Source organism: Oryx dammah, unplaced genomic scaffold, assembly GCF_014754425.2.
Source record: "Oryx dammah isolate SB20612 unplaced genomic scaffold, SCBI_Odam_1.1 HiC_scaffold_29, whole genome shotgun sequence".
NCBI classification, from domain to species: Eukaryota; Metazoa; Chordata; class Mammalia; order Artiodactyla; family Bovidae; genus Oryx; species Oryx dammah.
In genome coordinates, this window is record NW_024070213.1 from 28,087,817 (window position 1) to 28,112,561 (window position 24,745).

Below are 24,745 nucleotides of genomic sequence, written 5' to 3' on the forward strand. Positions count from 1 at the left end.
ATTTCCTAAATACATCGTCTTACACCAGACTCTTCTGTTATGGAAATCAGACTCGAACCTTTAGGCAAGAGAAATTAGCTGGTTTATATACTCAAACTCTGTAGAAGCCACGGATGCAACTTTGGGGAGTGGCAGTAGGATTTGGAATCAGTAACACTTCATTCGCTGGCAGCCCACTCCAGTACTCTTGCCTGGAAAATCACATGGATGGAGGAGCCTGGTAGGCTGCAGTCCATGGGGTCACAAAGAGTCAGACACGACTGAGCAACTTCACTTTCACTTTTCACTTTCATGCATTGGAGAATGAAATGGCAACCCACTCCAGTGTTCTTCCCTGGAGAATTTCAGGGACGGCAGAGCCTGGTGGGCTGCCGTCTATGGGGTCGCACGGAGTTGGACATGACTGAAGTGACTTAGCAGTAGCAGCAGCAGCACTTAACTCATAGGGGTTTTGCTGCTTTTCTCTGTGTTTGGTCTTATTATCTCAGCCATTCCTCCACAACTAGAACAATAGCTGCTGAGAGGTCCAGACCTTCTCCCCATAGCTTCATCACCCTGGAGGACCCCCTCTTGATTGACTATTTTGCAACAAATTCTGGGCCACGTACGAGAAATACAGCAAAGAACCAAGATATCCCTGACATCAGTCTAGCGATGGTGACAGAGCTGCATGAACCCCTGAATTTAGGGACATAGTCATTATGTGACATCAGTTGCAGTGAGTTGTAGTAACATTTAATGGCTAGCTGTGTTATTTGGGAAGTCTATTTGACTATGGTGGGATTGACCTGCTAAAGAGTAGTTTCCCCTTTCAAGTAAAGCATCCTCAGTGTCAAGCCTTCTAGGATTGGAATCAGGGCCCTAGAATCCTTCCATTTTCCTACTTCCATCCTAGCATGAGACTTCCTTTCTCAAGGTTACTTTGTGTCCTGAAGTGGCTGTCATTCCATCCAGGAGAAATAAAACCAGAAGAGCCAAAAAGCATTCATTGCCTATCTAAGTCAGCTCCCTTTAAGCATCCTTTCCCGGGCCCCACATGGCACCTGTTCACAGCTGTATCTTAGTAATGTGATCTTACCTGATTGCAGGGAAGCCAGGAAAGGGAATCCTTTGTTTGGGGGCATTGCTTCCCTGAATGAAGCTGTATAAGAATGGGAGATTGGGTGGTGGATAACTACACATCGGTAGTTCCAGAGTTTGACTGTATTGAGAGCTCACTGGCACATTTGATTTTTCCAAAATCACTGCAGATGGTGATTGCACCCATGAAATTAAAAGACACTTACTCCTTGGAAGAAAAGTTATGACCAACCTAGATAGCATATTCAAAAGCAGAGATATTACTTTGCCGACTAAGGTCCATCTAGTCAAGGCTATGGTTTTTCCAGCGGTCATGTATGGATGTGAGAGTTGGACTGTGAAGAAAGCTGAGCGCCGAAGAAATGATGCTTTTGAATTGTAGTATTGGAGAAGACTCTTGAGAGTCCCTTGGACTGCAAGGAGATCCAACCAATCCATTCTGAAGATCAGCCCTGCGATTTCTTTGGAAGAAATGATGCTAAAGCTGAAACTCCAGTACTTTGGCCACCTCATGTGAAGAGCTGACTCATTGGAAAAGACTCTGATGCTGGGCAGAATTCGGGTCAGGAGGAGAAGGGGACAACAGAGGATGAGATGGCTGGATGCCATCACTGACTCGATGGACGTGAGTCTGAGTGAACTCCGGGAGTTGGTGATGGACTGGGAGGCCTGGCGTGCTGTGATTCATGGGGTCGCAAAGAGTCGGACACGACTGAGCGACTGAACTGAACTGAACTGGCATGTTTTCACTCAACATCTAAACAGGAATATGAACTGTTGTTGTTCAGTCTCTCAGTCCTGTCTGACTCTTTGTGACGCCATGGACTATAGCAGGCCAGGCGTCCCCATCCTTCCCATCTCCTGGAGCTTGCTCAAACTCATGTCCTTTGAGTTGATGATGCCATCCAACCATCTCATCCTCTATCCGCCCCTTCTCCTACCTTCAGTCTTTCCCAGCATCAGAATTTTTTCCAAAGAGTCGGCTCTTTGCATCGGGTGGCTAAAGTATTGGAGCTTTAGTAGGTTCAGCATCAGTCCTTCCAGTGAATATTCTGGATTGATTTCCTTTAGGATTGACTGGTTTGAGCTCCTTGCTGTCTAAGGGACTCTCAAGAGTCTTCTCCAACACCACAGTTCAGAAGCATTCATTCTTCTGAGCTCAGCCTTCTTTATGGTCCAACTGTCACATCCATACAGGACTACTAAAAAAACTGTAACTTTGACTATACGGACCTTTGTTGGTAAAGTGATGTCCTGCTTTTCAATACACTCTCTAGGTTTGTCATAGCTTTCCTTCAAGGAGCAGGCATCTTAATTTCATGGCTGCAGTCACTGTCTGCAGTGATTTTTGGAGCCCAAGAAAATAAAATCTGTCACTGTTTCCATTTTTTCCCCATCTATTTGTCATGAACTGAGTCAGCTTGTTTTCAAATCAGTATCAAATCTCATCTTCCTTCCCATTCATTTGTTGACTCATTCATCTCCAGACAGTGGAAGCCCACTTAGACGCCAGCTTCATACTCTATTCATGCTGGTGAGCTTGTTAGTATAAGTCCTGTTTTGCAGTAAACAAACTTGCTGTATGGGAAAATCCACTTCCTCAGGGGCATATGTGAAAAATCCAAACTTTCACCAACCCCTGTTTGATTAATCTTTGATCATATCCCCTCCTTAGCAACTCCTCATGGCCTGCTACATGACACCCAGGCTCCTTTGCTGTTCACACCTTCCACCCTGCTCTTCACCCAGCTTGCTGAACAGCCACCTTCTAAACCACTGCATTATGGCCGAGCCGGACATCAGCAGTGTTATCTTTACTACAGTACTTTTTCGTCACGACTCTTCTGTTTTCTGCCCTCCTGATTCTACCTGTTCTCTATGCATTTAGGCTCAAAGTTCATGTGCATTTGTCTCTGCTTTTTTTGATCCATGTGTCTTTCAGAACAGTAATTATAGTTGCTTGCTGCTGCTAAGTCGCTTCAGTCGTGTCCGACTCTTTGCAACCCCATAGACGGCAGCCCACCAGGCTCCGCTGTCCTTGGGATTCTCCAGGCAAGAACACTGGAGTGGGTTGCCATTTTCTTCTCCAATGCATGAAGGTGGAAAGTGAAAGTGAAGTCGCTCAGCCATGTCCGACTCTTCAAGACCCCATGGACTGCAGCCTACCAGCTTCCTACGTCCATGGGATTTTCTAGGCAAGAGTACTGGAGTGGGTGGCCATGTCCTTCTCTGTGTAGTTACTTAATGAGCTCTAATTATGTGTCAAATACTTCTATAAAAGCTTTAATGTTTGCATTCATCTAGTCCTTGTAAAGATCCTATGAGGAAAATGCTGCTGTTATACCCATTTTAGTGATGAATGGCACAGAAGGGGTACACTAGTTTTCCTAAGGCCTGATCTAAGATTCTGACCTAGACAGTCTGGTTCCAGAATCCATTTATGTTAGAGCATCTCATATTCTTACTTACGTATTATTTATGTAGCAGTTCTTACTTAGTCATCAAGTTGTGTCTGACTCTTTTGCAGCCCCATGGACTGTAGCCTGCCAGGGTCCTCTGTCCATGGGATTTCCCAGGCAAGGATCCTCGAGGGGTATGCCATTTCTTTCTCCATATGTGTTAATAGTTAGTCACCAACAACTAGTTTTGACATTTCAGTTCTTTTTTGTTTACTTCTCCTGCAGGAGCCAAGCAAATGTTTCTTCTACAGAAGAAGTAATATCCTCAATAAGTATTTGTTAAATGAATTTTTAAAAAATCTACTAATGATAGCCAAGGAAATTAAATCTCAGCCCAGGTTGTTTGATTTTTCTTTTCAACACTAGGCAGTGGTATTTATAACATTTCCAGTGAACTTTTGAAATAAGGTATTCTCATTTAAAAGAAAGGAAAAAACTTGTGGGCTAAGGAATTTGTACAAATGAGGTATAAAAACAGACAAAGGAATTATGTACCCCTTCATTGCCAGAAATGTAATTGTAGAACTGTAGCATGGACGGAGGAGCCTGGTAGGCTGCAGTCCATGGGGTCTTGAAGAGTCGGACATGGCTGAGCGACTTCACTTTCACTTTTCACTTTCATGCATTGGAGAAGGAAATGGCAGCCCACTCCAGTGGTTCTTGCCTGGAGAATCCCAGGGACGGGGGAGCCTTGTGGGCTGCCGTCTATGGGGTCGCACAGAGTCGGACACGACTGAAGTGACTTAGCAGCAGCAAGTTAAAACTGTTTTGTTTTTTAAGGGAGAGTACTCATACCTCGAACTTGGCAGGCAAATGGTCTTGGAGTTGTTGCCACATGACCACCTGATTGTGTGTGTGTTGTATAATCATGATGAGAAAAGGATGACTTGGGAGGACCCTTCATTGAGTCAGTTGCATATGTTAAAAGTCTCTTTGGTCCCCAGGCAGTCCCCACAGTCCTCAGGCTGTATCTCAATTATGAGTCTCCGTAATAGATTTCACCCTGTTATGTGGTAGTAAAACCTTTAAGAATATGCATCTTTTCTACCCTCTTTGCAAGTGGGTGAGCAATACTCCTATTGAGTTAATGAAGCCAGCGCACAAAGCAACCATTATAATAAGTTTCTCTGAGGCCTGTTCTTTTGATGATAATGAAACTGGTGACATTGTCATATGTTTGATTCTATTCTTGCATCAAAAACAGACCATGTATCCTCCAGGCAGATGGCTTAAGTGTAGAATCGACCTAGTACTTGAATAATAGATGTTTTGTTGGTACATCAGGCTTTTATAGAAAACCAGTTAGAGTTTATGATTTCCTTGAGAATGAAAATCAATCTATATGCAAGTAGAGTATAAGTCACAAACTATCATTCAAAAATATACATTTATCCAGAATTGAAGTTAAGACCTTGACAAGGAAATTAGATGTATATTAGTGAGTACTGCATTTTTAAGTATACGAAATCAGTTAAGTTTTCATACTATATTTGTGGCAAGTATATACTTTGACCTGGAACCTTTCTAGAATTTTATTGGTTACAGTTAAAATACAGTTAAAGATTCCAGAGCCTATTAAAAAAAATTGACCACTCAGAATCCATTTTTCCCCTATCAAGAGAAAACACCCAGAGACAGTTTTGGGTGTTCACATATTCAAAGGAGATATAAATATAACCAGACATTTCACCTGGCTCAGAAGTTGAGACATCATTTGATAGTTGTGAAAGGGAAGGAAGATAGTTTTAATGCCCACATCATTGTTGCCTTTTAGAGTGTCTGTCTCATTTTGGTTTTTATTTAGTTTTATCAATCTGTAAAATTATTAGTCCACTTTCCATGAGTATATTTTTGTTGTTGTTTAGTTACGTTCTATTTATTTTTCAGAATAGCTTACAAACATCTCTACTGACAGAGTCTTTGAAATGTAGGTGTGTATGACTGCAGATTTTTTGGTCATGATATTTGTTCCTGATATATACTGCATCTTATATGAAGGAGATTGGAGGAAATCTCTCCAAGGAGAGAACATTTGAGCTGGACCGAAAAAGTGTACAAATTGTGGAGATACACAAATTACGACACAGTTTATAAGGAGGAAGTCATAGCTACCAATCTCACGCAAAAAGTGGAAACAGTTTTGAAAGGATCAGAATAAATAAATTAAAGTGATTATAAAATGGCTGAATCAGTATCTTATTAACTGGCCTTTAAGGGCCGAGTTGCTCATTGATGACCTGAGAGATATTTTCAAATTAGAAGGTTTCAAGTCCTGTTAGTAAGCAAGTATATTTAGTAGCTACCACTCCCTGGGGAAAAAGACTCTTATGGTATGAAGGACTTTTTTGTTATAATTGGTTCCTTCCTAAGCAGGTGTTTGTGGATTAATCTGATTCTTAAATCATTCAGCTGTTTCAGCTACATTTTCAGAGTTTGCTGTGTTATGAAATTTCGGCCCTAATAGAAAACCTAACTGGTTGCATGAGCATTTTGAAGGCAGTGAGTCGAGACTATCTGGACTGTTATGTCATTGTCGAGGGAGGGTTGACACTCACAGTGATTGTCTTCCTTTGTGGAGTCGAGTTTGTTTCTGTCCTGAACTTCAGGTGATGTAGTTACCTATGCAGTACGTTCATGGAACGTTTGGAATCTACCTCAGGCTATCATTTGGTGTGAGTGTTCAGTTTCTGTGAGTTAATTTGCTCTTTGCCTGATTTTTACCTTTTAAGAGAACATAATGAGGATAATGCAGTTAAAAGATGCTTGCTCCTTAGGAGAAAAGCTATGACAAACCTAGACAGCATATTAGAAAGCCGAGACATTACTTTGCTGACTAAAGTCCGTATAGTCAAAGCTATGGTTTTTCCACTAGTCATGTGTAAGTATAAGAGTTGGACCATAAAGAAAGCTGAGTGCTTAAGAGTTGATGCTTTTGAACTGTGGTGTTGGAGAAGACTCTTGAGAGTCCCTTGGACTGCAAGGAGACCCAGCCAGTCCATCCTAAAGGAGATCAGTCCTGAATATTCGTTGGAAGGACTGATGCTGAAGATGAAGCTCTGATCCTTTGGTCACCTAATGGGAAGAGTCAACTGATTGGAAAAGATCCTGAAGGCGGGAGGTGAAGGGGATGAAAGGGGATGAGTTGGTTGGATGGCGTCGCTGACTGAATGGACATGAGTTTGAGCAAGCTCTGTGAGATGGTGAAGGACAGGGAAGCCTGGAATGCTGCAGTCCGTGGGGGTCGCAAAGAGTCGGACATGATTGAGCAATTAATTGAATAGCAACAACGAGGGTAGGAGAGACAGCATATTTTCGAATAAAGTCAGTCCTTCACATCCAAGGATTCTGTATCTGCTGATTCAAGTAGCTGTGAATCAAAAATATTGGCAGGGGGGATTCCGAAAGTACCAAAGAGCAAACCTTGAATTTGCCTGTTTACATAGCATTTACAATGTATCAGGTATTGTAAGTAATCTGCAGATGATTTAAGATATGCTGGAGGCTGTAGACCATACCGTGCCAATTATATAAGGGTCTTGAGAGTCCATGAATTCGGGGATGGGTGGTGTGCTGGAGCCAAGACCATGAAGATACTGAAGCACGACTGTATTTTTAATTTACTTTTGTAATTAGTGCTGCCTTGAGGTTTCTCTTTAAGTCGTGAAGATATGGGTGGCTGATGTGCCAAGATTAATTAAATTGGAAATTTGGGAGAAAGGAAAACGAGGTCGTAAGTACTCTGACTTTCCCTCTGTAAACTATATGCCTGTGTACCTTCCATCTGGATATTTGTATCCTTTATAATATTCCTGATGCGTGTGTGCTAAGTAGCTTCAGTCGTGTCTGACTCTTTGCAACCCCATAGACTTCAGCCTGCCAAGCTCCTCTGTCCATGGGGTTCTCCGGGCAAGATGCTGGAATGGGTTGCCATGCTCTCCTCCAGGGGATCTTCCTCACCCAGGGATGGAACCCCAATCTCTTAAGTCTCCTGCATTGCCGGGCAGGTTCTTTACCATTAGCACAACCTGGGAAGCCCAATATTCCTTATAATAAACTAATAAATGTTAAGTAACTGTTTCTGTGAGTTCTGTGAGCTTCTTAAGCTAATCAGTCAAACCTGAGATGAGGGTCATTTGAACCTGATTTATAGCCAGGGGTCAGAAGCAGAGATAACCTGGATTTGTGATGGTATCTAAAGTGGGGGCAGTCTTGTGGGACTGAGCCTTCACCCTATGGGTCTACCGCTGTCTCAGGGAGACACATAATTCCCCGGCAACTTAGAAGAACTATGCATCGTTGAGTATGTGCTTGTGGACTTCTCGTAGTAGTATTTTTCTGACCTGGAAGTTTTGTATTAAGTGACCTGAGAGATAAAAATCAGTTACGAAGTGATGGGACGTTTGAGTGCTTTGTGTTAGCCAGCACTATGAGACAGTACGGAAAAAACACAGGTAGGTCTGTTTCTCATCTATTAAAAGAGCTTCAGCTTTGGGTGCTAGTGATGAGTAAGCTAGCACCAAATTATAAAGACAGTTGGATGCTCGATCAAGTCATTTGGACTCATGCCTGACTTGCAAAGTGAAGGCTGGGGAATCAGGTCACATAGTTCGGAGTCCATGGTGGCATTTTTAAGAACAGAGTGGTCAAGAGTTTTAAATGCCACTGAGAAGTGAAGTGAGAACTGAAAAATGATAGTTATCACCACTGAATCCTCAGTGATTATCACAAACAGCCCTAAAGAGTGTTCTGAATGAAGCACATGACTTGGTGGTAAATACTTTGCAGGCCCTCACTGAACTGTTTTTCTGTGGCTTTCTAACGAAGCCTGGTTCCTGCCCTACAGCACAGAGATACATGAAAAGAGACTAAGTATGAGAGATTTAGGCTTCTCTACTGATTTAAAGACGTTTATTAGCTCCAGCAAACAATGGGGCATATATCCACAATCTCCCTTAGCTTCCTGTCCTAAAAATGTGGTGTGGACAGAATTGTAAAAAGCTAAATTAGCTATTCCTGGCTTTGGGGAAACACAGGGCAAAATCTCACCCGGCGCTTGTGAGAATTGCCCTATTGGTATGCTCCCCCCCACCCCGCCCCGTTAATTGGGTGCCTTTTGTAGGTGTCAAGTTTAGATTGCATCTTAAATTTGTGCTTTCACAACTACTGGTGCCTCTGACTGCAGTGTCCTCTGGAAAGAGGTCCCGTTGTCATTTACTGTCCTCTGTTAAACCTCTTCCAGATCCCCCCCAGGCAGTTAGCCACTTCCTCTTCTGGTCTCTGCAAATCGGGTTATGTTATAATGATCTGTTTACAGCTCTCTGTGTCCTAGTAAACTGTCAGTTCCAGGCTGTTCTGGCCTTGAGAGGAGGGACCTTATCTAATTCCCCCTTTTAATTCCTTGCCTGAGCACCCCGTTTTCCCTGTGGAAGTCCTGTAAACCGTGGTGGGATGGTAGAGGGGCTGAGCCTCCCAGGTCCTAGAGAAATAGTGCTGGGGGCTGGTAACTTTGTAAACCAAACGCTCGATCAGCTGTTAGTTCTTGGAGTTCCTGGTAATCAGGTCAGTGTTAGTTCTCAGTGTTCCTGGTAATCTTTCAGAGTCTCTTGACAGACCTCTGCTGCTTCATTATTGCTCTCTCTTGGCAGGCGTGTGTAGCACCACCGAGGCACTGTGATTCTGTAAACACATTGTAAGTGTTAGTCACTCAGTCGTGTCCGACTCTTTGCACCCCATGGACTATAACCTGTCAGGCTGCCCTATCCGTGGGATTCTTCAGGCAAGAATACTGGTGTGGGTTGCCATTTCCTTATGCTGCCATTTGATTACAGAAATGTCTGCCTTCAGAGGTGATAGTTTTATAGTATATACAACAATGACTACACCTAAGCCAGATCTACTAGAAAAATATATAGCTTCCTTCTTAGTACATTTTATAAGTGTTTTGTTATGCCTGCCATGATGATGTGAACAGTTGAAGACTTTATTACATAACACAAGGTCACATTGGCTTTGCTAAGTTACTTCACTTGTGTCTGACTCTGTGTGACCCCATAGACGGCAGCCCACCAGGCTCCCCCGTCCCTGGGATTCTCCAGGCAAGAACACTGGAGTGGGTTGCAATTTCCTTCTCCAACGCATGAAAGTGAAAAGTGAAAGTGAAGTCGCTCAGTCGTGTTCGACTCTTCATGACCCCATGGACTGCAGCCTACCAGGCTCCTCTGTCCATGGGATTTTCCAGGCAAGAGTACTGGAGTGGGGTGCCATTGCCTTCTCCACATTGGCTTAGGGTAGGAGTTTTAAGCTTACTACATTCTAAGCTTCATATCTTGTGCTTAAAGATTGTTATAGTTTGTGTTATTTAATAGGGATTGTCCTTTGCTTTCAGAACTATAGCAAAAGTTATTTTGTTAACTTTTCTTTGATGTCTTCAAGAATGGGTTTTGTTTTCATTTTTAGTGTGAGAAGTTTAAACAGAGACTAGTTGAGATTCACAAAACCTTCACTTTCAAAAAAAAAAAAATAGGACAGATTCATGAATGACTGACTACTATTCTAAAATATATGCAAACCCTTCTGGTTATAGCAAACTGCGTCGGCTTGCTTGTCTATATTTCAAGCTACATGATGAAACACTTGTTTTCTCAACTTGAAATGCTATTTTAAATTTCTGTTATTGCAGTCTCATATGAAAGGATTGTTTTTTTTTTTTTAGTACTGGTTCTGTTTACATGCTAGATTAATTGTAAGACAGCTCACTTTGAGGTATCATTACATTTTTGTGTCATTAGCATGCTAACAAGATATTCTCAGTACATCTTATAAAAATGAGACTTTTATAAAAGTCTTATTAAGAATCACTTTTTGGTTGAAGGGCATGAAAGGCAGAAGAGATATGCTTGGTCATTAAATATGAGTTAACATTTGATTAAACACTTGTTACGTGGTGGGCACTATTCCAATTGCTTTATATGGGTTTTCTCATTTAATTCTCACAAAAATCCCATGAGGATTGAATTGTTATCTTTATTTTCCCTATAAGGAAATTGAAGCATAGAGGGGCTAAGTAACTTGCCTGTGGTCTGAAAACTACTGGAAGAAGAGCTGGTCTTAGAGTCATCTGACTCTAGACCTTACATGCTTGTAGACATTAACTGGACTGCCTTCCGTGTGAACAAGCTCATGAAGAAAGGTTTAACCTCACTTGCAACTGAAACATACAGACACAAAGAATTAAACCTGTATTTTCTGTTAGATTTGCAAGGAAGAAAAATAATTGTCAGTATCCTTTATGTGGGAAAGAAGTATAATGTATTAAGTTATAAATATAAGTTGTTACCTCTTTTTAGAGTGTCAAGGAGGCAGATGTTGAAAACACACACATGCTTTGACCTATCTGCGTCATATCTAAGGATTACCCTGCACAGATAAACACAAGAAAGCACAAAGGTATCTAGGCTACCTTAAGCACTGTTCATAACCAAAAGTTTTTAATTAAGTGTCCAGTAGGAATTAGGTTTAGATCAATGTGATAGGCAGCCATCAAAAAAAGAAAAGTTAAGAATATAAGAATATAAAGTTAAGAATATAGTTACTGACATGGAAAACTGACCATGGCATATTAATGAGTTTTAAAAAACGGGTTGCAAAACAACATATATAGTTTGATTTCCTTATATTGAATAAATATGTGTTCATATACACAAACTCTGGTCAAAAAGATTGTTCACCAGAATGTTAACAGCTGGTATGTTTCCTGCTAGATGGTATAACTTAGTGATCAGATGTATGGGTTTTGAGTCCTGCTCAGTCACTTACTACTACTTCCCAGGTGGCTCAGCGGTAAATAAATCGCCTGCCAGTGCAGAAAATGTGGGTTTGATCCCTGGGTTGAAAGACCCACTTGAAGAGGAAATGGCAACCTACTCCAGTGTTCTTACCTGGGAAATTCCATGGACAGAGGAGTCTGGTGGGCTATATAGTCCATGGGGTCACAAAAGAACAGGACACAGCTTAGCGACTAAACAACAGGAACAGTCACTTACTAGCATTGTGGCGGGGCAAGTTCCCTAACTACTCTGTGCCTCAGTCTTTTCCGTAAAATGCGGATAATTACAGATACTAGATCGTTGGGTTCTGAGGCTCAGCTGAGATTGTAAAGTGCTTGACATAATATGTGATCAATCGTTATCATTATTATCATGATCATTTTAGGTAATAGAGCTGAAGGCAGTTTTAACTTTTTTTTTTCTTTAAATAGGAGTATTTTAGGGCTTCCCAAGTGGCACTATTGGTAAAGAACCCGCCTACCAGTCCCTGGGTCTGGAAGATCCCCTGGAGGAGGAAATGGCAACCCATTCCAGTATTCTTGCTTGGAGAATCCCATGGACAGAGGAGCCTGGTGGGCTGCAGTCCATGGGGTTGCAAAGGAGTTGGACACGACTGAGCAACTAACACTACTACTCTGGTTCCTTTACAGTGTTGTGTGGTTTTTGCCATACAGCAGAGTGAGTCAGCCACACATATACATATGTTCCCTCTGTCTTGATTCCCTTCCCATTTAGGTCACCACAATTTTAGCTTTCTTTGTACCTTTTATTGGCTGAATTTTTTGAAATATGGATCAACTTTGGAAACAACAGCAACCCAAAAAAATGTTTCGAAAGGAATCACTTGAATAGGTTTGCTTATAATTTTAACAGAAAACGTCTATTGAGAGCTAAGGTTATTTAAAAATCCTCACAACACTCTTCACAAGCCGTTGGCAGCCACGTATGCTGGTATTTTACCCTGTGCTGTGTGCCAACTTGAAGGGAACTGAAATCATATTCTACTCCTGTGGCTGGAAGGCGTACAGAATCACAACAAACTGTTCTAGAGAAGCTGCCTCAATCTGCGGCTGCAGTGACATGTTGGGGCGTGACGTCAGTCCGGTGTCAGACTGGCAGGGTGGCAGGCGGTCCGTCGGCCACAGTGCATTTCCTGAGGGCTCCGTCCCCAGGGCGCTCATTTGGGAGCCGCTCAAGACAAAGCAGCGGAGTCAGAGTCTGCTTTTCGTTCCCGTATCCCCTCTGCCTGTAGTTGAATGTGATTTTGATGGAGGCTGGTGAGTAATGCTTGTTACTTCAATGTGTAATAATAAATAGTTGATGGCTAAATGAGCAGTAGTTCTTTTCTCAGTTAATGAGCCTGTGGTAAGTAAGCTTTAGAGCCCTAGTGCCAGGATTTCCTTATTATAAATACTTCTATAACTGAAGTATTGTATTCTTAGAGAAATGTAAATACATTGTGAGGTTTTTTCAAATGGCTAAAGCATTTGAAGATGTAATCTTCCTTTTGGTCTCTCCTTAACTTGAAGCTACATAAATGCACAGTGGTTGCAAATTGCTTGAAAGCCTGAGGATTTTCATTTACTTATTTTTTTTTAACTTATTCAGAGGAGAAACTTGATTTTTGGTTTTATTTCTCACTTCACAAGAAAGAAATGAATAATTCTCATAAGTTCCTTTAGAGACATTAACAGTACTCATTACATAATACTTTTATTAAAAAGTATATCACTAGTCTGAACTAATTAACAATTAGCTGAAACAGCTCTTTAATTCTTTTAATTATTTGGGGTTATTTCAGCAATGTAATTCAAAATAGGAATCTTCATTTATGAGCCTAAAATTTAAGAGCAGTAAGTTACTACTGCCTTTGATTATAAAGGATGGCAACATGCCTTTTAAAGATTTATTTCTTTTTGCAATATTAATTCATGTCTTTGAATTGCACTATAGAAATTGAGTTAGTTTTGAAATCATTAGTTTCAGAAGGTTGGGTAAAAGTGTGTGTGTGTGTATGTTTGAGTAACTATATTTTGCTTTTCTCCCCCTCCCTTTCGAGTGAAGGAATGACATTATTTTTATTTCATACTGTTTATATAGAATAAACTGAAGCCTTAAATATCTTAGGCTTTATCATTTCTGGCATAATTCTTCTCTTGCAAGTTCAATGGCAGCCTTGTTATTTCAAGGTCTTTTGGAGAATTTTCAAAGTTTTCTCTTAAAGAACAGTCACTTTTTTTAGTTTGTATGTCTACTTGAGGAAAAGACAATATAGAAATTCTTATAGATAATGTTGAATATTTTCACATCAGTTTTTTGAAGCAAATAAAGAATGAAACTATTTGCACATATTTTCTTTTACATGAATAGGATAATTATTGAGAGGAAATGATCAAAATCAGTTTTTTATATGCAGATGTACAAAAATATCAATAACTGCCTTATTATGACTCCTAATACATTATACTTCTATATTTTTAGAAACAGAGAGATATAGAAGTAGGGTTTCAGCTTCATTTTGTTTGACTTGACAGGCTTAATTAAAGATCCAGTTTTTTCCATAAGTTGTAGAATTTTCAAATTCTGCCCAAATCTAGAAGCTTTAAGTATATAGAGAACTCATTAATATTTTTATTGCTTTTAAAATTTATCTCAAATCTACTTCAACTATTTTAACATGGTTTTAAAATAGCCTATATTTTAATCAGTAACTTATTGTAGTAAAGATGAATTGAAATATATTGGATATGCATTCTTAACAATGATGTTTTTGAGGCATTATGACCTCAGAGGTCACTGGCCTAAATGCCACTAGAGTTCAAGTGAAGAGAAGCTACTTTAACTTTTTTGTATGAACAGGAAATTAAATCTGACAAAAGAAGGGAGGATGAGCAGAGCTTGGGGTGGGGGTCAGGGGGATAACCTGAAATTGACATAAAAGCCTGACTCAACTCTAAAGCACTGGGAATAAAGTACTTGTCTGTTCATGAATTAGGTGTTCTTTGAGGAACTCATTCCAAACAATACTGAAGCCTGATGGTAAAATATGACTGTGGTATTCAAGTTTGAGATTTTGCTTGGTCAGCTCAGATGGAACAGTATTCTGAAGCCCATTATAGTCTTGAACTATATTTTTGTTTCATAGTGGCGGAGAGTACAAAACTTCGTGCATAATAGATATTTAATGAATGTTTGAGCATGAATAAATGAATTGATTACACAAGTTAAATGAATGAGGGGAATATCTTGAGTCTTTTAGACTCAAGAGAGAGTTTTAATCTTTACTGTGATGATGTAAACCTACTGGTTATCCTAACCATCTAATAGCGTGCAATGGCTTCACACTCTGTTAGAAGGAGGCATATCCTGAGTAGCACTCAGCCATCACAGTGGCCGCAAACGGCCATCGGAGTTCACTGCCGGCTCTGCTCTCTGTGTCTGGGGCTCTGCTGTGGGAAGTGGGCCTTGCCTGCTGTTCTAGGTCAGATCTTTATCCGACTTCTGCCTCATCTGTAAGTGAGAAATTTCTCAGTACTTAGGGATAATGATTTGCTGACGAAACTGAGCCTTAATTAAAGTGCTGTGTGCATCACATAAGTGCATTACTCTTTGGACCTTTTCAGAGATTAAAAAAATGCATTCCTTTGAAATTGAAGTGACAGAGAACCTAACAATGGAGCAAATACACTGCATCAAAACTTACATAATAGAAATTTTATATATAAATATGTGTGTGTATGTGTGCATGCATGCTCAGTCATGTCTGACTCTTCCCACCACCCTATGGACTGTAGCCCACCAGGCTCCTCTGTCTGTAGAATACTCCAGGCAGGAATACTGTAGTGGGTTGGCGTTTCCTTCTCCAGAGGATCTTCCCTACCCAGGGGTCAGACTCACGTCTCTTGCGCCTCCTTCATTGGCAGACAGATTCTTTACCACTGCGCCACCTGGAAATCATATGTAAATATATTGTCACTCAAAGCCTGGATTTTCAGTCTCATTTCTGTGCCCCCTCCCTTCCATCTGTGCTAAACTCTGGTCACATCTGAATATTCTTGCTGATCCCATGGAGGCTCAATTCAAGGGGCAGCCACTTCTGGACCACCCTCTCAGCTCTTCCCCTTCCTAAGCAAGATCAGTCCCGAATTGGGCTCGTTTTTGGTTAGTTACTCCTCCTATTTGTTTATAAGAATATCATTAAGGCCAAGTGTCATCAGTGCCTGTCTCATACTGAGTGAATGAAAATATTTAAGTTACACAGAAAATGCAGCCATTTTGAAGGCATACCATTTCTTAACAAAATGTTTTTGTTGCATAGGGGTATCATTTGACTTATCAGTAGCTTCCTTTCTATTCTTGAAGTGGTTGTTTTGGTAAAGCTCATGCAGTATGAAAATGATTAATGAAGAATAGTAAAATTCAATAATTACTAATTTTTTTTCTAATTTGAAAAACTTCTTAGTCTGCCAACTTGATTCTGTTGGGAAGAATGTTTTGCCTACAATAATTGGATCTTTTTTGCAACCTATTTTGAACTAGGTTAGCTTTTTAAAGTAGTGTATAACCACCCAAAAAAGCAAGCGAGATGGTGCTTAAATTCTTCTTTTTCTAATTTGTTGTTCACTTTCATCCCAGGGGTGTAGTAATCCTCCATTCAATACATGTTACAATAAAACATTACTAATTAGCATTCATTAGGGAGCAACAGAGTTGTCTGAATTAGGGAAATTTTAGGTTTATATATATATATATTTAATGCCACAATACTGGTCTTTAATGCCAAAAATATTTCTGACTACCGACATGTTCCTAAGTTGGAATTCTGCTTAGTTTTATTTTAAAACTCCATTAGACTTTTGTAATTAATAGTTTTTTGAAATAAGTGACTACTTTTTCAAATAAGCGTTCTTTGAAATCACTGGAGTATTTACCCTGTGCTCATTTTTACTCTTGTGTGGTTTTACATAGATCATTCAACAGTAAACTTTAACTTTTGGTCAAATTATCAGGTTCCTCATTCTAAATTAAATTATAGTTGTACTTCATATTAAACATAGGGCAGAGAGCCAACAACTTTTTAAAGCAAGGATGTGACATAATTTGACTTCTCTTCAGGAAACCTCACTCTGCTAGCACATTCATGTTTATTATTTATTTCTTTAAGTTGGGGTGTAATTGCTTTACAATATTGTGTGTGTTCCTGCTGTACAACAAAGTCAGTCAGCTATATGTATACATATATACCGTCCCTCTTGAACTCTCACCCCCCCACCCCCACCCCTGTAGGTCATGACAGAGCACCAAGCTGAGTTCTCTGTGCTATGCAGCAGCTTCCCACTAGCTATCTATTTTATATACGGTAGTGAAATATATATGGGCTTCCCTGGTAGCTCAGCTGGTAAAGAATCTGCCTGCAATGCAGGAGACCCTGGTTCAATTCCTGGGTCAGGAAGATCCCTGGAGAAGGGAGAGGCTACCCACTCCAATATTCTTGGGCTTCCCTGGTGGCTCAGATGGTAAAGAATCCACCTGCAGTGCAGGAGACCTGGGTTCAATCCCTGGGTTGGGAAGAGCCCCTGGAGGGAGGGCATAACAACCCACTCCAGTATCCTTGCCTAGAGAATCCCTACTGACAGTGGAGACTGGCGGGCCTCAGTCCATGGGATCACAGAGTCAGACGCGACTGAGCAACTAAGCACAGCACAGGGTATATATGTCAGCCCTACTCTCCCAGCTTGTCCCATCCTCCCCTTTCGCCCACCCTGTGTCCACATGTCATATTCAAGTTCGGCCATTTACTATTTAGTGAAGGCTTTAGCAGCAGTAGCAGCAGCAGAGGGCTTTATTATGTAAGGTGTGGTGGTGCTACCAGGTACTTGGTCCTTTCCAAAGCCCTCTGGAATAAGGTTTGCTGTTCTGGTCTCAGTTGCTGTTTTATAGAAGGAAGTTGAGGTTCGGTGGAGGATGCTCTAAATGGGGGATATCCTGATTATAACGAGATGAATCCGGATGTTGTGAAGGGCCTTGGGAGACTTAAGAGCCTAGACTGAGGCAGTGGTGGAGATGCCATTAGCGAGCTTCTTACGTAGGGTAATTTCTGGATAGCAATCAGAAATGTCACTTGATTCTTGAGTGCATGACAGAAAATGACTGTGGTGAATTAGCTTGTACATTCTAAGAGCCATTTTTCTGTTTTAACCATAAAGTGTCATTTAACCTTCCTATTTAAAAGCTTCTTAAGAATCACTCAAATGACTTCCAAGTGAGACAATTATCTAAATTATTTTAAGCATTTTTGTTTATAATGTGATTTATTAAGTGGTCTAAAATGTACCTGTCCCATAAAACTCAGGATGGATAACAGTTATTAACATGCTGGGTTCATTTTCTTCATAACTAGCATGGTGTTAATTGAATTATTCTCTAATTCCAAAATTATTTAAAGTCTATTGTCAAATTTATTTTGTAGATTCTAAATTAGTATGTTGGTTTTATTTAGGATTTCTTTTTCAGAAGATGATTTAGAAATTATCTGTAAATACAAAAAACTAAAACATGAATTTGTATGTGAATCTCATATTTTGAAATTTTTTTCCTTTATTTTGTTCCTAGTCTATAATGCTTTCAGCTTTGTACTTGCAGCATTACATCATACTCCTGTTTTCCCCGTGGGAAAAGCAAAGTTTTCAATTCCTGTTGGATGCTTTTGTAAAGATTCCACTGTTTACTATTGATGTTATTTGTGCTTAAATTCTTTGGGACCTGTAATCAAGAAAATATGAGGTTACATTTACATCGTGATCATGTTGTCTGAGCAACTGAGAGTGGAGAATGATTGCAAAGCCGTAGAGAGTAAGAAGATGGAAAAGAAACACTGGGTTTAAAATTCTGTTGGAATCAGTAAAGGTTTCATTACTGTGCTTCAGATGGGACTGACTATCCTTGGGGCGATGCTAGGCAGTGAGACCGGAGAAGGCGGGGGAGGGCACGTGTTCACGGTGTGCGCAAGGAGAGGGTGGTGGTGAGGTGTGTTGAGATGTGTTGTGTGGTGTTTTAGTTACCATTGAGCAGAAACCGGGGAGAAGATGTGAGGCAGAACTGAGAAGTCTCACTGGCTGTGAGGAGTCAAGAAGGGGCAGCTGTTGAAAGCAGGGACAAGGAGACTGAAAGGGACGGAACTGGAGCTTTGGGGACCAGGTCTCCACGTGGCTTCTGACACTTGGAGAAGAAAAGTGAGGCTGTGAGCCTCCGTTTATTCACCTGTAGAGTGAAGACAGTAATGCATACCCCGGAGGGGCTGTGTGAGGCTTGCTGGTCAAGTTTCCAGTGCAGCAGGCTCAGACGGAGAGCGTGAGCTGCGCTCAAGAGTGATGTCACGTGGTGGTTGCTATTTAGGTGCTGATTTTTATTTTTCTTGTTGGGAGTGTGGATCAGAGAGGGTGCATCCTTTGTTCCTTTCCCCCCTCCCCCCTCCCAGCCCCCAAGAAATCTGAGATGCTCCATTTCCTGAATGATGAGAAGAGGAAGGAGAGAATATAAAGAGTTAAGGCTGGAAGGAAAATTTGGAGATGTGGGTAAATGAATCACTGAGGTTTTAGCAGGACGTCTGGAAGCAGTTAGTTCGAAGTTAAAGGCAAATGGCATTTACGAACTAAATGTGGAGAAAGGAAATATATACTTTACATGTTTCGCAAAAGAAAAAAAATTACAATCTTTTCGATTGCTAACTCAGTGGTTATTCACATAACTAAGGCTCAAGAATTCCATTTCTCTCAAGAAAAGGCACGGCACTTTCAGTGTTTTCTTTTGTTCTTAAAACACTGCCTTTAATTGCAGGCATAATTTTCCATGCCAGCATATTTTCAGTTTAAAAATAAATTGCAGAAACAGTCATTGTGGTAGTCAGATTTCAACATAACATTTTTCTCCTTATTTAAAGGAAAATAAATCCAAATAGTTATCTGCATAAGACATTAGTCAATTTTACATGTAACAGTGTTTTAAAAATTATTCTCGACCACCATAGACCCAATTGGTTTAATAACTAATAAATAAAAATCATGTTTAACAACCAAGTCACTGCTTCAGACATGGTTTTTAAACCTAATTTGAGACTGAGTCTCAGAATGACACGTATAGCATCATAATTTCTATTGGTAAAGGCGCTTCAGTTTTTGTTTTTTTTAACTGAAGTATAGTTGATTTACAATGTTGTTAATATCTACTATACAGCAAAGTGATTCAGTTATACCCATTTATACATTCTTTTCCATTATGGATTATCACAGGATATTAAATATAGTTCCCTGTGTTCTACAGTAGGACCGTGTTGTTTATCCATCCTATATATGATAGTTTGCAAAGCTCTTCAATTTTAAAACAAGTTGAAAAGTGTAATTGTCTGAGAGTATAATGAAATCGAGGCCACATTGAGAATGTACAGTATTCTTTTTGGTTTGAGTGGAAGGATATTGAAGAGTTGTCCATGCACATCTGAGCTGTTTGCTGTTTGGTTTTGTACCTAAATCTGAGAAATACAATCACTTCCATAGTCCACACATCTCTCTGCCTTTCTCCAGTCTAACAGCATTGTGGGTGCCTCTGCCCTTATAAAAGTCCGAGTCATGATACTGGCTTCTTGACAGGATTGTAGTAAGAACTGCCAAACCACTATGATATCCTATTTTTCTTAGACTAAATTAAATCCTCTCTCTCCCATAAGGAAAATACATGATGCTGAGCAAATCATACAAATGGGGGTTTGCAGCTGAATTTAATAAGAGACAACCAAAATCTCTTCTGTGGGACAGAGTTTTCTAAAATATATATTTTGTGCAAAGTCGATAGATTTTCAACCTTCTTACCACTGGTACACGTATAAAACACTACCTAGTAAACTTTGCTCTGTCTGACATATCACTTGGAAGAATTATTGGCTGTTATTGATGTTCATTTCAGTTCAGTTCAGTTGCTCAGTCGTGTCTGACTCTGCGACCCCATGGACTGCAGCATGCCAGGCCTCCCTGTCCATCACCAGCTCCTGGAGTTTACCCAAGCTCATGTCAGATGAGTCAGTGGTGCCATCCAACGATCTCATGCTCTGTTGTCCCCTTCTCCTGCCCTCAATCTTTCGTTATTGATGTTAGCTATTTCAATATTTATTTCTTAAGTTAAAAAACAGAATGGATTTTGTAGTAAAGCAATCATTGGAGTCACTCATGAAGCCAAAATATTAAAAAAAAAAAATCACTAAAACAAATATTCCCATAGGGGAGAATTGCAATACTAAGAAGTAGCCAGTACAAAGTTATTAATGGCCAAAACGTTTAAAAAAAAAAAAAATCTTTTCTTAATACCAAAGAAAACAGCAACAAAAGCAAATGGGACTAACTGCATAATAAAGGGAACCATCAATAAAATGAAAAGGCAGTCTACCCACTGGGAGAAAATATTAGCAAGTCATGAGTCTGATAAGGAGTAATGTGTATAAAGAACACATACAACACAATGCCTCCCCCCAAAAAAAAAATTCAGTTAAAAAAATGGGCAGAGGGTCTGAATAGAGGTTTTTCAAAAGAAGATATACAGATGACCAACGGGTACATGAAAATGTGCTCAACAGGGAAATGGAAGTCAAACCTGTTAAAACCACTGTCATCACTTGTTTTAAGAGGTAAGTGTTGGTTAGGATGTGGAGAAAAGAGAACCCTCAGTGCACATTAGTGGGAATGTAAGGTGGTGCAGCCATGGTGGGAAACAGTATGGAGGTTCCTCAAAAAGAATCACCATGTTGATCTAACAGGTCCCTCTGGGTACTGATCCAAAGGAAACAGAAGCACTAATTAAAGAAGCTGTGCACTGCTGCCCACCCAGGATCATTGCAGCATTGTTTGTAATAGCCAAGATACGGAAACCACTGAGGTGTCCATCAGTGGATGAAGAGAGAAAGAAAATGTAGTTTGTGTGCACCGGAGAAGGCAATGGCACCCCACTCCAGAACTCTTGCCTGGAAAATCCCATGGACGGAGGAGCCTGGTGGGCTGCAGTCCATGGGGTCTTGAAGAGTTGGACACCACTGAGCGACTTCACTTTCACTTTTCACTTTCATGCATTGGAGAAGAAAATGGCAACCCAGTGTTCTTGCCTGGAGAGTCCCAGGGACGGCAGAGCCTCTCTCTGTGGGGTCGCACAGAGTCGGACACGACTGAAGCAGCTTAGCAGCAGCAGCAGCAATACATATGCACACAATGGAATATTCCCATTTGCAACAACGTGGATGGACCATGAGGGCATTATGCTAAGTGAAACAAGTCTGAGAAGGGCAAATACTGTGTTATCTCATTGGTATGCGTGTGTGGGTGCTAAGTGCTTCAGTCCTGTCAGACTCTGCAACCCTATGCACTGTAGCCTGCCAGGCTCCTCTGTCCATAAGATTCTTCAACCCACTAACGTGGGTGGACCTTTCCTACTCCAGGAGATCTTCCCAACCCAGGGATCAAACCCGTATCTCCTGCTTTGGCAGGCGGATTCTTTCCCACTGAGCCACCTGGGAAGACCAATGAGAGTCTAGACAAGGATGGCCAGGGGGTTCTTGAGAAACTTCTTGAAAAGGAATAGTGTGTGCAGAGACTTTCCTTTCACTTCTAGACTCTGTGGTCTGCGTGTGATGTTTGGGACTACTGCAGCCAGTTTGGGACTGGTCAGATGCCTAGCTAAACAGGATAGACCAGTCAGTATTGCCATATTGTGCAGTCATGAATAATCATATCTCCTTGGAATCTCAAATGTTCTTATTTTTAAATCTAAGATAGCTTCTTTCCAGATTTGGTTTAAAGAATATACATATATACTGTGTCCTGTGCTGATTCATTTTAATTTTTCAATCTAGTACTCTCAGGGCTATATTCATTTTCGCAAAAATCAGACAAATCCTAATGTTTTAAAGGACTTAATGTGAGGGCATTTCACCTGTTTATAAATACCTGATACAAATTTATATTTACACTCAACAAAGGTTGCAAAGTTGTAGCCTGAATGTTGGATAACAGGAGTTTTAAAACCAAATTACCTATGACTGATGCATGTTGATGTATCATGTATGGCAGAAACCAAGATGGCATTGTAAAGCAATTACCCTTTGATTAAAAATAAATAAATTTTTTAAAAAAACTAGATTTCATTTTTCAGTTCATAGTTGTGCTAAATACTTCATGTTTTGCCTTGTATATTTTGAAATAATCATTCCAGTAAGAATGAAAGTTCTTTCAGTGATAACTGCCTTTCATCATTATACTCAAAAATTTAAACACCGTGTTAGCAGACATCTTTTTTCCTCTTTCTAAACCCATACTTTTATTGGGGTTTATATTGGAAATGGACATTTCAGGCATCTGTTTAGTGTATGGGGGATTGTTTCCTTAGGGATATCCTTGATTGACGTCTTCCGTTATTAGTGTCCTGCTGAGAACAGACTAGCAGAGTGGACTGAACCAAAAAAATGGCTTCCTCTGGCAAGCCTGGAAATGGACAAAAACACCAGCATTCCCAGTCTTCAGAGTGTTGTCATACAGTCTAAATTACTCTTCATGTAACAGTACCTGCCACTTAGAGTTGATTCTAACTCATTAAATTCTGTTTCCATAAATGGGTTATAGGAACCGTTGTAGTGTATCAGCTTTCCCTCTTGATGTAAAGCTCAGAACTGCTTAAGGTGGCATACCTTCACCCACGTTTTCTGGGACAGTAACCTTCATGAGGCACAGTTTGGTTCACAAATATGATCTGAAAAAGAATAAGGCAGAATAATGAATTTCTACTCCATCTCCAGTAGATTTGTCATTTAATTTCTTTTTTGTATAATTTGATGGAAATATGCCATTTTCTACACACATGGACTTATTCATCAAAAGATCTTTTAAAATCCAATTATCATTGAGTGAAATAGTTCCATAGGGGTTGAAATTAAGCAGATCTTTCGTTTAAATTCTAGTAAATGATTAAATGTCTAGTAATAAAGAGTTAAAAGGGCATAATGCCAAAGAACAAGCAATTTGTGTTGCTGTTTCTCAATTTCTTGATATCTTTTCTAAAAGTGCCACAGATTTGATTCTTTACCTTTGATAGAGCATGATCCTCAGAATGAGCTCCTGGATGTGACCTATTTCATTCAGTAATGAACTCTCCAGAATAGCAGAGTCCATTTTTTAGAAGTGTTGTCATTATTTAAAAACCTTCTCGAATACTGCCTTAAAAACATAGCTACTCTCTCCATGGAGCTTTTATATTAGAATGACTTTTCTACTCTATTTCTCTTTTTGGGTATATTAGGAATATCTTGACAAGAAAGATGAGAGCCACGAGAGATCACACCTTTATTCCTTGACAGTAAATACAGACTAGTGGGATAGCATGAATTTTTAACATTTTTTGGGTTGCATGTTCATTTGAACTGTTTCAGTTTAGCTTACTGAACCTCACAAGTTGTCTGATGACACCAACATATGCTCAATTCCTGCAGTTCGTAACAAAAATAAATGTCTTCAAGGGCTTGTCTGTTCCTGGCCATGTTTATACTCTTTACTCATTTAATCTTCATAAACATCCCCACTACAAACTAAATTCCACAAGGACAGTGATTTCTCTGTTTTGTTTACGGCCATCCCCAGGTACCGAGAACAGTTGTAAATAAATAGACAAGCAACATGTGAAATAGCTACTGTTACCTAACTGTGAGGGCAGCTGAGATGTAGAGAGGTACAGTGAACCCACAGAAATAATACACATGGCTTACGTGGTAGAGTTTATTGTTAGAGGGCAATGATGGTCTTCACATAGGGTTTATTAACCTCAGCACCATTAAAAAAATATTTATTTATGTATTAAATGCCTTGGGTCTTAGTTGTAGCACATGGAGCCTTCATTGCATCAGGGAGGATCCTTTCTTGCAGTGCACAGACTCTCGAGTTGTGGTTTGTGGGCTGAGTAGTTGCAGTACTTGGGCTTAGTTGCTCTGCAGTATGTTCAGTCCCAGTTCCCCAGCCAGGGATTGAACCCATGTCCCCTGCTGGTTTTGAAAGATCTCCTGCAGAGGTGTGGATTGACAGTGGCTCACCCCAGGGACCAGGGAACTGGCAGCAGCAATCCTGGAAGGTGCCCCCTGGTGCAATTCCCCCTGGAATTCACTCAGCCTCAGCACTATTGATATTTGGGGCTGGATACTTTTTTTCCTGTGAAAAAACTCTCCTGCAAGCTGTAATATGTTGAGCAGCATCCTGGCCTCTACTCACTACATACGAACCCCAGTTGTAGTGTTCAAAAAGTGCTACCAGACAGTGGATGTATACAACGAGGTCTACTGTATAGCACAGGGAACTATATTCA

General features: G+C 40.3%; 1 protein-coding gene across 13 annotated transcripts in view; it reads left to right on the forward strand.

Annotated features, from left to right (window-relative positions):
* The window catches only part of PLEKHA5 (pleckstrin homology domain containing A5), a 261,915-nt gene that overhangs the window by 124,973 nt on the left and 112,197 nt on the right, over positions 1–24,745 (forward strand). The window contains exon 1 of one of the 13 annotated variants that reach the window (XM_040235280.1): positions 9,921–12,642. The exons of 7 other annotated variants lie outside the window; for them this stretch is intronic. In XM_040235280.1, the coding sequence (XP_040091214.1) occupies positions 12,311–12,642 (332 nt within the window). In that variant the 5' untranslated portion in view covers positions 9,921–12,310. Of the gene's footprint in view, positions 1–9,920; positions 12,643–24,745 lie in introns of those variants that run through there. 5 more of the 13 variants (XM_040235283.1, XM_040235284.1, XM_040235287.1 and 2 more) reach the window with 5 other exon arrangements.